Here is a 14852-nt window from a genome sequence, read left to right on the forward strand (position 1 = left end):
AATTCTCACTAATTCTCACTATGACACTTGTGTTCAGCTGTGTCTAACTGACCCTAACTCATGCTTAGAGTGACGTGTTAGTTTTATATTAACTAACAACTAATATTTGCTTTTATCTTTTGGAGCAAACGAACCAACCACTGGTGAGGAGAATTAGACTTATATTTCTACCTGAGGTTTGAGAGGGGGCAGGAGTGGCAGCCTTTTATGCTTTTCAGAGACTTCTCTACTCCCACACCTCACACTAGTTACATGTGCTACATTTGTATTATAGATAATTCTAGAATATATAGGGGCTTTGTCAGGACACAGCGAGGAGGGAGTAGCGTGCCTGGACCTTTCCCCAGAAGGGAGGCTGGAGGTAGAGGATGGGTGGAAGGACTGTGGCCTCAGCGACTCGGAGGGGAGCGCTGTGCCTATGTTCAGTAATGCTTAGTGTCTGGTCCTTAACTTCAGAATGAAGGGGGGCACGCACTCTGGGGGAATAGTTGTTATTGTCGATTTTGCACTGAGGTGCCATTAACTACAGTACAGGACTTATATACATAATACAAGACAAATAGGGACAAAGGGAAAACCCAAGATGGACTTACCCACTTACCAGGTTGGCGAGCTCGTGAGAGAATCGCCTTATCGAGCATTGTGGAGTGGGTAGGTGAAGGGTGGAATTAGTGACAGCTATTGGAAAGTGGGAAAACCTTTGTGGGGTTGGCAGGGGTCCTGGGAGGTCCATAGTAATATTGGGTAGGTAGAAATATTAATAAACGTCTAAGATGAGGATGAGAGGTACTGGAGAAGATACTGGAGATCGGAGGGGGAGGTGGACCAGAGGGTATGGCAGAGGTGATGGAGAGGACGAACCGGAGGTGAACCGGAATGGTGGCAGAGTAGGTCGGAGGTTAGGTGGAGTTGGTATGGATATGACAGGCTTGGGCTGTGTAAGCTTAATAATGGACTTAGGACATGACTCAGCAATAAGTAATGTCTTTTGGGCTGATCTCAGCAGGGCCTTGCAGTGCTACACTTTACACTGCCTTCATTACGAACGGTTATATTTAGAAATGACTCAGCTATAAAGGAACTTTCTAGACTGTTCTCTAATTCACCCCTTTTTGTGAAGCTGCATCATTACCAACGTTCTAGAGCCTTCCCAATTGATTAATAGATCTGCAGACTTCTGAATCACTTTATGCTTATGATCTGAGATCCAGATCATCAATCGATTTATTTGAGCTTAAAATCAAAAGGTTTTGATGAATCATGAGAAAATATACAAGATCCGGTTTTTTAGCATTTTCTCCTCTTCTGATGTGATCAAAAAGTGTCCATCTGCACTGGGGGATACTCTGTCATATGGTATTCAGTCTGCCAGACTTCCGGGTGTCAATATATTTCCCTTGAGTCATGTTGCTTTTTGTAAGAATTTGTCAGGGCACACCTGCCTGACCTGGTGCCCCACCATCCGCTCCTCCTGACCTCCCTCCTCTTCCCCTTTTACTCTTCTCTTTCTTCTCTCTTCTCTTTTCTCTTCCCTTTCCTCTTTATTCTTTTCTTATCACACGGACGACTTCCTTTGTATCAATGTACCATTGACCCAGCTGCAGTGTAACACGCCCGGACCCGGACACACCGGATGACCTCCCACATACTGGATGCTCCTGGGACCTCTTACAGAGGTACCCGGACAGATGTGGCTGTGTGTGTAGATGACGTGGTGCTTCCAATGTGGCCCCAACCACATGTATATAAACACAGCCTATGTTAGGGATGAGGCGTGGATTCAGACGACTCCGGAGTGGAATCAGAGACTTAGCGCGGAAGGACCTTGGCCTCAGTGACTCAAGTGGAGCGCTGTGCCATTGCTGTTTGTCCATTTGGTCCTTAATTTCACAGTAGGCGAGCAGGAAGTCTCTAGAGGGCATTTCAGGTCGATTTCGGACTGAGCCCAAAACGAGTATGTACAAGCGCCGATATATATAATGGAGGGGGCAAAAGCACAAGGAAACAAAGGGGATCCAAATCGGAACGAAGATGTCTGAACAGGAACAAAGGGAAGACAGAAGCGGAGCGGTACCGAAGGTCATAAGGCAGAACCTGTGATACGTCCAAAAGGAGGTAGGAGGGTGAGGCCCAGAGGGGCAGGAGGATGAGGAGAAGTGGGGATGGTGACTAACTGGCTAGAATGGGAAGAAGCAGCAGTCCAAATAGGGATGAGGGGAAAACGCGAGAGATACATTACAAGCGGCAAAAGTGCCGAAGATGATCTGCGAAGCTCGGAGGTTGCGGAGCTTACGGAGGTGGGGTTGAAAGTCCGAGGAATATTGGCAATGGTGTTTAGGTAGTATGAGGTCACCAATGCAATGGACTAAGACCGAGGTGGAGTCAAAGTCCGAGGTAGGGACTATGACAGAGGCTCGGAGCAAGGTACGAGCGGTGCCCGAGTACGAAGTATGGGACAGTGGTGGAAGGTCGTAACTTGGTGGGAGGTCGGTGGAAGAGTACCAGAGGGAAGAGAGAGGTGAAAGGGAAGAGGGAAGGAGTGGCGGAAAGGAGAGTTGTCAGGTCTGAAGGTGAGTATCGGAGCGGACGGGAGAAGCATAGGAGGATGATGGAAGGGTGGAGGTGTTGTGAGGGAGGAGCAGAGGAGTAGGAGGAGTAGTAGTAGGAGGGTGGCGAGAGGGGCGGTGTTCGGTCCGAGGTGAGTATTGGAGCGGACGGAGATAGGGGAGGAGAGGGAAGGTGGAGTGGAGGTGGAATGGGAGGTAAAAGGAGGTGTGTTGCCAGGACCAAAGGTGAGTATCGGAACGGACAGCGGTAGGGTAGGACTCCAGAGGTGGGGAAGGAGGAGGTCCAGAAGTCGGGTCGGGATCGGGTATGCACGGATATGACAGCCTAAGTGGGAACTGAGAAGCAACCTTCTTCTCACATTTCCCTTGTTAATAACAATAACACATTTCCCACTTTAGCCTGAGTGGCCAGGGACCCTTGCCTGCCTCGGGCCCATTGTTATGCACGCCTGCGTCATACCTACTGGACCCTCAGCCCCGGGCGATATACCTGGGCACTCTCGACCCTGGGTCGGTCCCTGACAGAATTAGCAAATAAATATATTGTCAAAAACCCGGATTGTAGGGGAAAATGCATGAGTCCGAATGCAGGCGGGGCTCAACTAGAGGGGATCTGAGAGCTCCGGTAGTGAACTGAAGCTTCTCCAGGAAGCCCGGTTCTGCTGGATGGTACAAGAGGCTCTAGGAAGGATGCGGCCTCAGCGACTTGGAGGGAGTGCTGTGCCTCCGTTATGTCTCAGTATTTCTTGTGTCCGCGGTATCTTGTAGAAAGGGGTCGGGATTCACTCAGAGGGACTTGGGGTAACATTTTAGTCGAGATTAGAACTGGGGAAACTACAGGTTCTAATCTACAGGTATTTATATGGAGGAATGGAAAGGACTTTAGTCAAAGTCCGAATGGTAATAGAAAACACTGAAAGGTGCCGAATCATGATACCGAGAGGTACCGAAAGGTCCCGAACGATATCCTTAATGGGGAACCGAGGTGTTGGGTCAAGGAGGGCAGAGTAAGAGGCCGGAAGATGAATGGGAACGAGAAATGGGTAAGAGAGGGTTTGCTGATTGAATGGTAAGAAGAAGATAGTCATGCTATGAATGGAAGGTGACTAATAAGTGATGATGTGAGTGGGGTCACCGAAGGATGCGGGTAGCTCCGAAAGCGGAGTTACATATCCGAAGGATGTTGGGTGACTCCAATAAATGAAATGGGTGGGGAAATGGTTCAGGGGTATGTCATGGGATGTCGGAGATCCATCGGGAGATTGGGGCAAATCTGGAGTCTCCGAATGTTCCGACTCAGGGCTGAGGTTCCGGGATGGGAGTGGCCAAGGTTTGGTGTGCCGCAAACAGGCCAGAGCTGAGACAGTTAGGAAGGAAGGTGACTTGGGGAGTGGGGAGTTATGGTGTAGGGGATGGTGAAGTTGTTAGGAAGGTGTGGTGTGGTGGGAGAGCGTGGGGTTGGGATTCCAGGATATGACATATACATATGTGAATTATAAGGTGTTTCGCCGTTTGACCTATATCTCCGTCAGTTTTGAAGCTTTTAGAATGAAACAAAACCGTGGATAAAGTGAAGAAACAGTCCTTTCAGATGGTAAAAATATTACAGTCAAAAGCTTTTTGGTTCTTGAGATATTTACATTTCTTTCCCAATGTTCCCACGTATTCTGCCATCTATGTGCTATTTTGTTGTTGTAGGGATATATTCTTTGAATATTATATTTTCCTACACCTATGCCAGGTTCTAGGCATGCATGTAGTAGCTTAAATCTCATGCTACATGGGTGCGGATAATTAAAATGAGGTTCTAATGTGCGTTCAGTCTCATAAAGATCATGAGATCTGTTAAACATTTGAACTTGTCAGCTGATTGTTGACTATTCTGATATGCCATTGTTTTATTCTTTGAATATTATTTCTCCTACACTGGAATTGTCTGCTCTCACCCTGTTCTAACAGTCTCTTTTTCTCTGAGTTTTCACTCAGAGTGCTGCTTAGCACCAGTTCTTCATATTCCTCGACTCTGCCTGTCAGGGCACAGCCCCTGACCCCACACACCCTCAGGCACCCTTCCCCCATTTTCCTCTTCACTATTGCACGATGCCACATGCATGCAGACCTGTGGTAAAGTTCTGGGCAAGTTACCTGCCCAGAAACCATCACAACCACAACTGTGGGAACTTTCTGGGTGAGCAGCTTGCCCAGAATCTTCCCAGGGGGTGGGGGGGGTGCCAATTATGGAAAGTCAGCAAAGAGCTGAAAACTGTATAGTTCCCAGTTTCCATTTGTAGTGGCTTCACAGGAGGTTGAGAAGGTTACCCTTCTTCTCAACTCTGTCATATCCGTACATACCCGATCCTGACCCAACTTCCGGACCCTCCTCTCCACCACCTCTGGAGTCCTACCCTACCTCCATCTGCTCCGATATCCACCTTCAGGCCAAACATCACACCTCCTTCTCACTCCTCATGTCGCCTCCTCCCCTTCCATCCCTCTCTACCCTACTTCTGTCTGCTCCGATATCCACCTTCGGACCTGACACCATTCCTCCTCCCACTCCTCTCCCCACTCCTCTCATCACTCTCCTCCCTCCAGCCCTCTTCTGCCAAACCTCCACCAAGTTACGACCTTCTGCTGCCATCCCATACCTTCGCTCTGAGACTCCATCATGGTCCCAACCTCGGACTTTGACCCCACCTCGGCTTAAGTCCATTGCATTGGTGACCTCATTCCACATAAATGTCATATCCATACCTACTCCGCCTAACCTCCAACCTACTCCACCACCATTCTGGTTCACCTCCGGTTTGTCCTCTCCCTCACCTCTGCCATACCCTCCATATACCTCTGGTCCACCTCCACTGTTACGGGGATGGGGGAAATTCCCCATTCCTCGATCCGTTCTTATAGTGGGATGAGTGAGGTCATATCTGGTCTGTACCATAACAGGATATGTAATCGATGAGTGATCCCAGTCTTGCCTGGGGGTGGACGATCGAATTCCCATCGATCGCGATTGGTGATGTAGTGAACTATTAAGGGATTGATGGTAGGTAGTCGGAGATGCCAGGACGGACGGGTCAGCCACGGGTACTTGGCGCTCCTCAATGGAGCGTACCGTGTGCGAGGTCGTGACTTGTGAGATGGGTGAGAACTTCATATAGTTGCCATTGGGTACTTGGCGTTCGCAGTGCGAACGTACCGGTAGCGGGTTGATATCATAAGCATGCAGTGAGGATTGACTAGCAGGGCCTTCGGTGACTTGGCGTTCCCAAAGGGAACGTACCGTTGGCGGGGAAACATGATGACTGGCGAAGGAGGGAACAGACGGTGGATGGGCGGCGACTTGGCGTTTGCGTAGCGAACGTGCTGGCATCACGGGAAGATGGGCCTCAAAGTATTCACGATCTCCAAGATCGTGAGGTGACGTCGTATGTTGAGTACTGGGGGGAGAGCGGAGTGATGAAGACCCATAGGGTACAGATTCAGTAGGACGATACACATGTCGAGAGTCTTCGACTCTCGACCTCGAGTTCTCGCGGCGAGGGCCGTTAGAGGACTCGATATAACCAGACTTATAAGACATATTGAGAGTTGTACAGTCACACAGGTTCAGTTGAGTCACAGGGAGGGTTGTTACAGAAGACGGTACACGAGACAGTTGTAGAGCAGTTGTTAGTTAGCGGGAACCGCCTTCGGCAGTTTCCGTACAAGACGCATGACTATCTACAAATGGTAAGGTCGCGGGAAATCCCGCGAAACACAAACAACCTCGGCCAGCACCAAAACCCCAATGGGGAAAGCTTTGCACGAGGGGGGAAAGGGGTAGAACGGGTAAGGAGGATAGGGTATCGGGATAGAGGATGGAAGGGAGAAAGAGGGGAGGAGCGATAGAGAGGGGAAGTCTTTGACCATGTGACGGATATGGTCGTTGGAGACTCCGTATCCGTAACATCCACCTCCAATCTCCAGTACCTTCTCCGGTACCTCTTATCCTCATCTTAGACATTTAATAATATTTCTACCTACCCAATATTACTGCAGACCTCCTAGGACCTCCACCAACCCCACAAAGGGTTTCCCACTTTCTGTCAGGGCACACCCCACCTGACCCCACGCCGTGCCGCCCTACTCCGCTTCCCGCTATCACCCTTTGTCTCTTCTTTCCCCTTTTCCTTCTTTCTTTCTATTTCCATTCCATGGTCGACTTCCCCTTCTCTATGTATTACTAACACACCTAACCCCGCTCCCCTGATCGCTGCACCCGCCACGTGCATTCCCGCTCACAGAGCGGCACACCTCCGGGATCTCCCACGGAGATACCCAGGGGAGTGCGGCTGTGTGCGGGGATGATGTGGCTCCTCCCACGTGACCCCGACTGCATGTATATAATAGCACCTGGGGTGGGAACAGAAGAAGCAGCCTTCTTCTCAACTTCCCACTTCAGGTAAGTACTGTAGCTTCCCCCTTTTTAATGATAACCAACTTCCCACTTCAGACTAAGTGGTCGGGGACGCTCACCCTGCAACGGGACCGTCGCTACGCATAGCCGACACCTGTCCCATCGAGTCCCTCGCGCCGGGACCTCACCACTTTTGGAGCTGTCCCTGACACTTTCCAATAGCTGTCGCTAATTCCACCCTTCACCTACCCACTCCACAATGCTCGATAAGGCGATAAGGTGATTCTCTCATGAGCTCGCCAACCCAGCAAGTGGGTAAGTCCCTCTTGGTTTTTCCCTTTGTTCCAGTTTGTCTTGTATTATGTATATAGGTCATGTACTGTAGTTGATGGCACCTCAGTGCAAAATCGACAATAACGACTATTCCCCCAGAGTTCACACCCCCCCCCCCCATTCTGAAATTGAGGACCAGACACTAAGCGTTATTGAACATAGGCACAGCACTCCCCTACGAGTCACTGAGGCCACAGTCCCTCTGCCCATCCTCCATCTCCAGCTCCCTTCTGGGGAAAGGCCCAGGCATGCTGCCCCTCCTCGCCGTGTCCTGACAGGAACAGAAGAAGCAGCCTTCTTCTCACTTTCCCACTTCAGACTACATGGTTGGGGATGCTCACTGTCAGAGACCAGGTTCGAGACGAAGGAAAGTCTCTGTGGCAGAGGGCTTCGGCCTCAGCGACTTATGCCAAGAGCGCTGTGCCTAGTGACACGTCCGTGCCCTAACTTACTAACTGGCAATTAGAACTGAAGGGGGATAACTCTAGTCGATTTTATTACTGAAGTGTAACCTATGTACAAGTTGGATATATATATGGTTACAGCGAAGACGGGTCCGCAAATGGCGGAGCCGAATGGAGCGGAGCTAACGGGGTTAAACATTAGCCGACTGAATATTACCAACGAGTCGGGTCACGGGGTTAGTGGAAAGGCAGGCGATAACCCAGAAACGGAAAGGAGGGATAGGCCCGAAGGTGGGCTCTGCAGGGCAGGTGAGTGTATTGCCCAGCGGAGGTGGGAGTGCGCTAGCGGACGTCGGAGCTGTCCGGAAGTCTTTGGGGCTCCGTACTTGGGAGGCATAGGTAATAATAAATTGAAAGGAGGGAGTGGTGACCATCGAGGGGTACCGAGAGGATTGCGGAATTTGGGAGCTCCGAGGTTAGTGAGGAAGGAGCGGAGGTAGACTGGAGGGATCGGAGGGATCGGAGGACCAGAAGTCGATGGCTGGGGATGGATATGACACTCACCCCATAATTATTATGGGACTGCCACTACACATAGCTGCTTCTCGTCCCATCGAGTCCCCTGCACCAGGACTTTGCTGCTTTTGGAGCTGTCCCTGACAGGGAGGTACTGGGGGTATGGAGGTCCAAAGGAAGGACAACTGGAAGTCCAGAGGTAAGGATTGGAGATATGGAGATCCAGATGGAAGGGTAGGGAAAGGTAAGAGGAAGTATGATTGATTAACAATAATCATAATCATCATGGTAGTAACCTTAGTCTACTCACAATACATCCGGGGCAGGGGGTCCCAAGGGGTTCTGGAGGTAAGAGGTCCAGAGTCAAATATAAGGAAGTGATGATGAGAGATGGAGGTTCTGACAGCTTCATCAGTAGTCCACAGCACTCATCAGAACAATGGCCGAGGTCCATAGGAGGTACAGAAGTGGGGAGGGTACATGGGGCAGAGGAGAGTTGGGGTAGGAAGGAGACTTAGGCTTGTAGGCATCAACAGGAGAGGGTGGAGCTGGCTAAGGGGGTTGGTGGTCGCAGCATGAGTCATCTGAAAGCAGGATGGATAGGGGATGGAAGGTCTGGGATATGACATAATTAATTTACTTTGATTACACAATATAAATTTCGTTCACACAAGTGCAGAGTCCTATCGAGGGAAGCGAGCACTCTAGTGTATGACTCTGTGCTGAGTAACATCTTATAATAATTATTTCACATGCAGCAATGAGGATGCAGCATCTAAATGCAAACCTGCAAGACAGGCATGGCCAAGTACAACATATTTCGTATTTGTGTTCATGAACAAAAGAACGATGATGCAGTGTCTCATGATTGTCAATGAACATGACAAGTCTCAGGTGAGAGAAAAATAGGATATTGGTCGTATTTGTGTTCGTGAACAAAAGAACGAAGATGTAGCATAATAATAATACAGATCTCAGATCACCAAATATGGACAATGTGAAATACCTCTTTCATTTAATGCACCTCTTTGGGGTAACTTCCCTGGTGTGCTTCCCCACCTCCTCACCATCATGTCTGCGATCATTGATGAGTTGATCGACCCTCTCCCAGCAGCAGCCACAATTCCGCCATTTGACATTGACAACCCCCAGGCAGAGGAGGGGTATGGATCTGTCACGCAGGATGTCATCGCCAGATCATTGCTGGGATCGAAGACTTCCTCGAGTGAGCCAGAGCGGGAGCGCTACTACCGCAAAGCAGCTCGATCCCTACCACTGAGCATGCTGCAATCGCTCTACAATGGGGGTGAAGGTGCAAAGGCCTTTAGCCTTCTGAAGAGAAAGCTGGCATTGAGTGTTGATGTCGACATGTATGAGCCAGGTGGCTCACCGCGCTTCACCCACATGATGGCAGGCCATCACATTGACTTTTCTCTTAAAGTTCCTGATCGTGTTGGGTTTGACACAATTCTCCCAACAACTCGTGCACATACTTCCTGGTGCTTCAACCTGAACCTCTGTGGTTCAGTACGCGAATTCCTAAATCACCGCGGTGATCTTGGGTTTGACCCCACAGCGCGAATGCTCCACATTGGCACACAAGACCATGACAATGTGTACCTGGCCATGGCACCTAAAGCTTCCTGGATGGCACCGATGACCCAGTTGCACCAGGCACACATTCTGGGTCTACCCTCATGACTAGGTCACATGTGCGAATGGCAACATGTATCATTCTGTGGGCTATGGGCAGGATTCGCAACAGAGACTACTCCACCAGGGAAAATGTCTATGTTGGGCTGGATGGCCCACTCCAACAATACACAGAAGTCACAGACTGGGTGTATGCAGATATATTTGATATATTCATGTCACTAACCTCAAGCTTATAGGTTGAATCAGTCCGGCAAGGCTATGTTGCGACTGAATGATGTGCACTCAATGCACAACACGCTGATCAACAGCTATGAATCAGACTTTGTTCATAATGCCCCAATGAGTGGAAGGATGAATCCTGGTTTTCGCAGTCATTGCCTCTCATCATCACCATGAAATATGGCCAAGACCTGGAACTGGATACAGAAGACCTTGAGAGGACCATCACCAATTTCGATGAAAGGCATTCATTTGAACATATCTCGCGCTGGAGTTTTGCACTTGCCAGCCACCTTCGGTGGGCCATTTCCCCAAGCAATCTGTTTATTTTAACCATCTACTTTCATAGTGCGAGAGTGGTTGAGCATACAGAAGCGATCAGTCCTACTGCCATTGTAGCAACATATGGTGAAGTTTTCGATGAATTTAGACAGCGAATCGATGAGTTAGAAGACCTTCCATATGAAGATGAAGATGGCAATCCAATCGAGATTTATGACACCAATGGAAACATCATTCAGAGGAAGACAGCTTTCTTTCGAGAGGAGGACCCCACTGGGGGAATTCTTATCAAATTGGACAGTGTCCATGCAATGTTTGATCGCATCTATGGGAATCATCGGCAATCTGATCCACACCGCACTGGCAATGTTGTCACAAGGATTTACCCACAAGCCTTCATGACTTCCTTTGGTCATGTCCAATCTACTACTGTCTTTCCCGAATTCCACCAGACTGCCCAGTCAGTCAATAGGCAGTTGTTGTCACAACACCGAGGCAGAGGAGTGGCAGAAAATGATGATGACGATGAGTTTTTCCGATCCGAGTCATCATCGTCTGAGTCATCATCCTCAGATGACAATTATATGCCCAGTCCTTCAACAATTGATGGTGTCCGAGCAGCACAAAACCTTATGCAGCAACATGCAGTGGAGCCTCTTAAAGGGGTATTTTTCCAAGCATACAACTTGCTGCAACATCGTATCGCACGACGGTCAGGGGATGCTGAAACCATGCATGGCACAGTCACTGCAGCCCTTGCTGGGCACCATGCCCAACCCCATGAACGTGCTACAGTGGAAAGACACCAATCATATGTGGACATTGGGATGCCGTTTGATCGGATGAAAACAAAACTCACCTCAGACACAATTCTGCCACCAACGGATCTGCGTCTAGAGAACTACTGGATGGTCAATTTTGCAGGGATTGCGAAGGAGAAACGGACTGGACGGTAAGTGTTAATACCATCCCTGTCATTAAATAATTATTACTTATATTATTATTATTATGCTTTCCTAACAGATGGGTATTCAATCATATCATCACTCCCCTCCTGGATGCTTGGGTCGAGCCAACCTTGATAGAGAAACTCAAGCAACACACTGTCATCTTCAAGCCCCATGTATGTGCTATCACCCTGATGTTCTTGAAAACATGTCTCATTTGTAGGATGGGAAATCAGTTCCTTCAACGTGTGTACCTCTGGACTACCTATCCATTGTTTTGGGCAGTCGACCATATATATCAATGTGACAAAGCACAGCGCTCACAAGGCCACAAACCCGACCCATTACTGCGGGAACTTGTTGCAGCACTTGAGCGTGCTGGAAGCTTTGGGTTTTGTGGTGCAGGAAAGGTCTTATCGACCCAAACAATGGATCCACTCCTTCTGTCGATTGGGATCAAGGAAACTGGTTTCCCTTGCCTGAGCGAAATGATTGGGTTCAATGCAGAAGCTGATGAAAAGATCAGAATCAATGCCTCCCAATGGCCATGTGATGCAGATGGGATCCCACGGTTTGCATCAAAACGAGTGGTACTCTTTCATTATTCTCAGGGAACCTATGATGTAAGTTCCTTTATCAGAGCACCCACTCCCTCATCATATTATCGTTTGCATGCTCGCGAACACCAAAACGATATTGGGCTCTTGCCAGGGGGTCCAGATCATTTGATGTTGGTGTTCCGATAATTATGCAGGTGGACACTTCTGTTTTAGGGCCTGAATCGTTGTTGAGTTCGCGAACACAAATACGATCATGAAGCTTTGGACAAATTAGATGATGGACCTGAATCGTAGTTGTGTTCGCGAACATGCAAACGATTTTTTGGCCAATCGAACAAGCATACTCACTCACACTCAAACCTTTTTTTCTCTCCAGAAATTGGTTGCCACATGCTTCATTGAACATATCCAAAAAGGCATCAAATTCCTTGCCCCAGACACATTGTCTACCCAGATGCGGACAATCTGTTCACTTGCATCCTATGCTGTTGATTCACTTGAGAAGGATGCCTTGTATGCAGTTGAGAAGGGCATCAAGGATTCCATCAAGGGTTTATTCCCTCATGCTGACCGCGAGCAACGCCACTGGCTTCGTCAGCAAGCAGAAGGGCTCAAGACGCTCTGTGCATCCTTGCACCCATTTGACAACTCTAAAGAGGCAACACAACAACTCCTCCTTGCCCTCTGCTCATCACCTCAGGCCATCCATTCAGCACTCAAGAATCTCCCTAAAATGGACGTGCATGAATGGGTCAGGCACATATATGCAATGGTTTCTCCACCTGCACCCCATGTTCCAGGATCATCACGAACTCTACCACGTTTGGGTGCCCCTTTCTTCCGGCAAGGCTCATCAGCTGTCATCTTCACTCAGGTGTTTGATGCACTCCGTGAGATCTGTGATCAATCTGACTGGCGTGCCCAGCGTGATTTCTGTGTTGAGGCCATTGTGGCTGAAATGGCGTCCCATCGCATCTTTCGCTACCCCATGTCTGGCATAATCCTGCCACCAGGAGGCCAACCATATGGGCACAGTATCACTCATGGACAGAGTTAGTTTACCCTGATGGCAGAATGACTCCACCCCCTGATCCCACCATGATTGACCCCCTTCGCCTTGCTGCTCACATTGCCAGTACCCAGATCACTGAGAACAATCCTCAGTCATCCTGGAACAGGAGTGAAGTAAAGCTGTCTGACCTTCCCTGGATAATCAAACGAACCCGGCTTCCTCATGACTGGATTTGCAGGGAGAATATGGGGGATGCACTCACTCAGACACTCACTACCTGGCTTCAGAACACATACAACATCTCTGATGCAAGGTTTCACTTGAGTCTAATTGCTGCACTTATCCTCACAGCCTGGGCACCAAACCATGGCATCAAGCACCAAAAGGATGAGGTTCCCATCAAGGTGGCCAAGAATGCCAACATGGTGGAGTATGCAAGCACACTTGCATGGGAATGTGAACGTGGGCGAGCAGGATGGGTGGCAAAGGCACCACTCTTTCACTTCTGGTTGATCTTCATCTCAGGTGTTTTGGTTGAGAACAGCCCCTGGTGGCAGCTAACCAATGAGAAACTTGAAGTAAAGTCAACCAGGGTACAGAATCGAACAGATGCTCAACTTGCAAATCGGGACATCCTAAAGAATTTCCAGACAAAGATTCGTAAGTTCACCTTTCTGCCTATTATAAAAAGGGAGCAACTGATTGATTTTCTCAGAGCATAAGGGTCTCTATGTTTCAGTGCTCTGTCGCCTCAATCTTGTGGCAGCTCACACACCCAATGCATTCAAAAACCCATGTTATTATAGGAAAGACTGGGAGCTTCATAGCTTGCATGAGCTTGAATCCAGTGTGGCAACTGTGACAAAGCATCTGGCTGCACCTGCAGAGCGGTGCCCAGTTTTCTGTGCTGTGAGTCACTTTCTGGGGGACCAATGCCGCAGTATGCATGCAATGGAAGGATTCCAGGCACCACCTTCAACCATTTCTCTTCAAATCCCATCCACTTAGGTCGCAGAGCTTCTGACCAATCCCTTCGAGCTGATTCAGAATCTTCATCAGAGGAGAATGGCTTCAATGCAAGGGCTCATCCACGCCCTCGGAAGCGGACACGTGTAGAGTAGAGTGCAACATCTGTGCCCCCTTTGTTATAAAAATGGGAATTTCCCACTATCCAGTGTAGGCCAGTTATTTGCAGCATCTCCATGGAGGAAAATCTGACTAAAAAATTCATGTATTCTACAATTTTCTGGATATTTTTTGACTTATTTGACCAAAATTTCCTTGTTTTCCATGGAAGTCTGTAAGGGATTAACCTTACTTCACTATAATTCCAATTATAGTGATGCTGTTATTTCTTTATTTATTTGTGCCGAGATATGTAATTTACATATATATACCTTGGAGTAGTTGTAAAGGCCTGGTAGCCTTTTACCTCTACCCCATTGAATATACAGCCCATCAAAGCTTATGTTTAGACAGACCTACTGAGGCCTGAGGCGAATGGGGGAACGGAACGTTGCCATCCCAAAATAGTAAGCAACCCTTCACTTTTTTAAGCTAGTTTCCTTTTACAATCTCGGCACTGTGATTGGTGACAGAACCCTACTGTATCCCACATGCATTGTCTACCCTGACAATGCACATTTGCGCCTAGTTCTCATGCACAAATCACATGTGCACCGTTCCTAGACGCATGCTCACCTAGGCTGTGCCTCAGAGTAGAGGCAAACCCTCCCAATCTCAGGATCTGGGAAGCCACCATGACACCAGTGCCAGATCCCCATTTGGCAACCGACACGTCGTTGTCCCTGATGTCACACACATTCAATCAAGGTTCACACCAGAACTTTGATCTTACTTCCTGATGCTCACAACCAGGAAGTTCCAGACTCGCACCCACATGGCTGGCCCTTCCTCCAGTCCCATGGTGGGAGTCGACACCACTCCATCTGGA

General features: G+C 48.8%; 3 protein-coding genes across 3 annotated transcripts; all 3 read left to right on the plus strand.

Moving 5' to 3' along the window:
- Window positions 1-9293: 9293 nt before the first annotated feature.
- On the plus strand, window positions 9294-9923 carry EI90DRAFT_3139119 (uncharacterized protein; the record flags this gene model as incomplete). Its single annotated transcript, XM_039064920.1, has 1 exon — window positions 9294-9923. The coding sequence occupies one exon, from the start codon at window positions 9294-9296 to the stop codon at window positions 9921-9923; it is 630 nt and encodes a 209-aa protein (XP_038907684.1).
- Window positions 9924-10270: 347 nt separating this feature from the next.
- EI90DRAFT_3139120 (uncharacterized protein) lies at window positions 10271-12943 on the plus strand (the record flags this gene model as incomplete). The annotated part of the gene is made up of 4 exons (XM_039064921.1): window positions 10271-11331; window positions 11403-11502; window positions 11563-11949; window positions 12263-12943. The coding sequence occupies 4 exons, from the start codon at window positions 10271-10273 to the stop codon at window positions 12941-12943; spliced, it is 2229 nt and encodes a 742-aa protein (XP_038907685.1).
- A 41-nt stretch (window positions 12944-12984) lies between these two features.
- Window positions 12985-14019, plus strand: EI90DRAFT_3139121 (uncharacterized protein; the record flags this gene model as incomplete). Its single annotated transcript, XM_039064922.1, has 3 exons — window positions 12985-13558; window positions 13614-13838; window positions 13907-14019. The coding sequence occupies 3 exons, from the start codon at window positions 12985-12987 to the stop codon at window positions 14017-14019; spliced, it is 912 nt and encodes a 303-aa protein (XP_038907686.1).
- Window positions 14020-14852: the final 833 nt, after the last annotated feature.

This window comes from Cantharellus anzutake, assembly GCF_015039405.1.
Source record: "Cantharellus anzutake strain C23 chromosome Unknown EI90scaffold_252, whole genome shotgun sequence".
Classification (NCBI taxonomy): domain Eukaryota; kingdom Fungi; phylum Basidiomycota; class Agaricomycetes; order Cantharellales; family Hydnaceae; genus Cantharellus; species Cantharellus anzutake.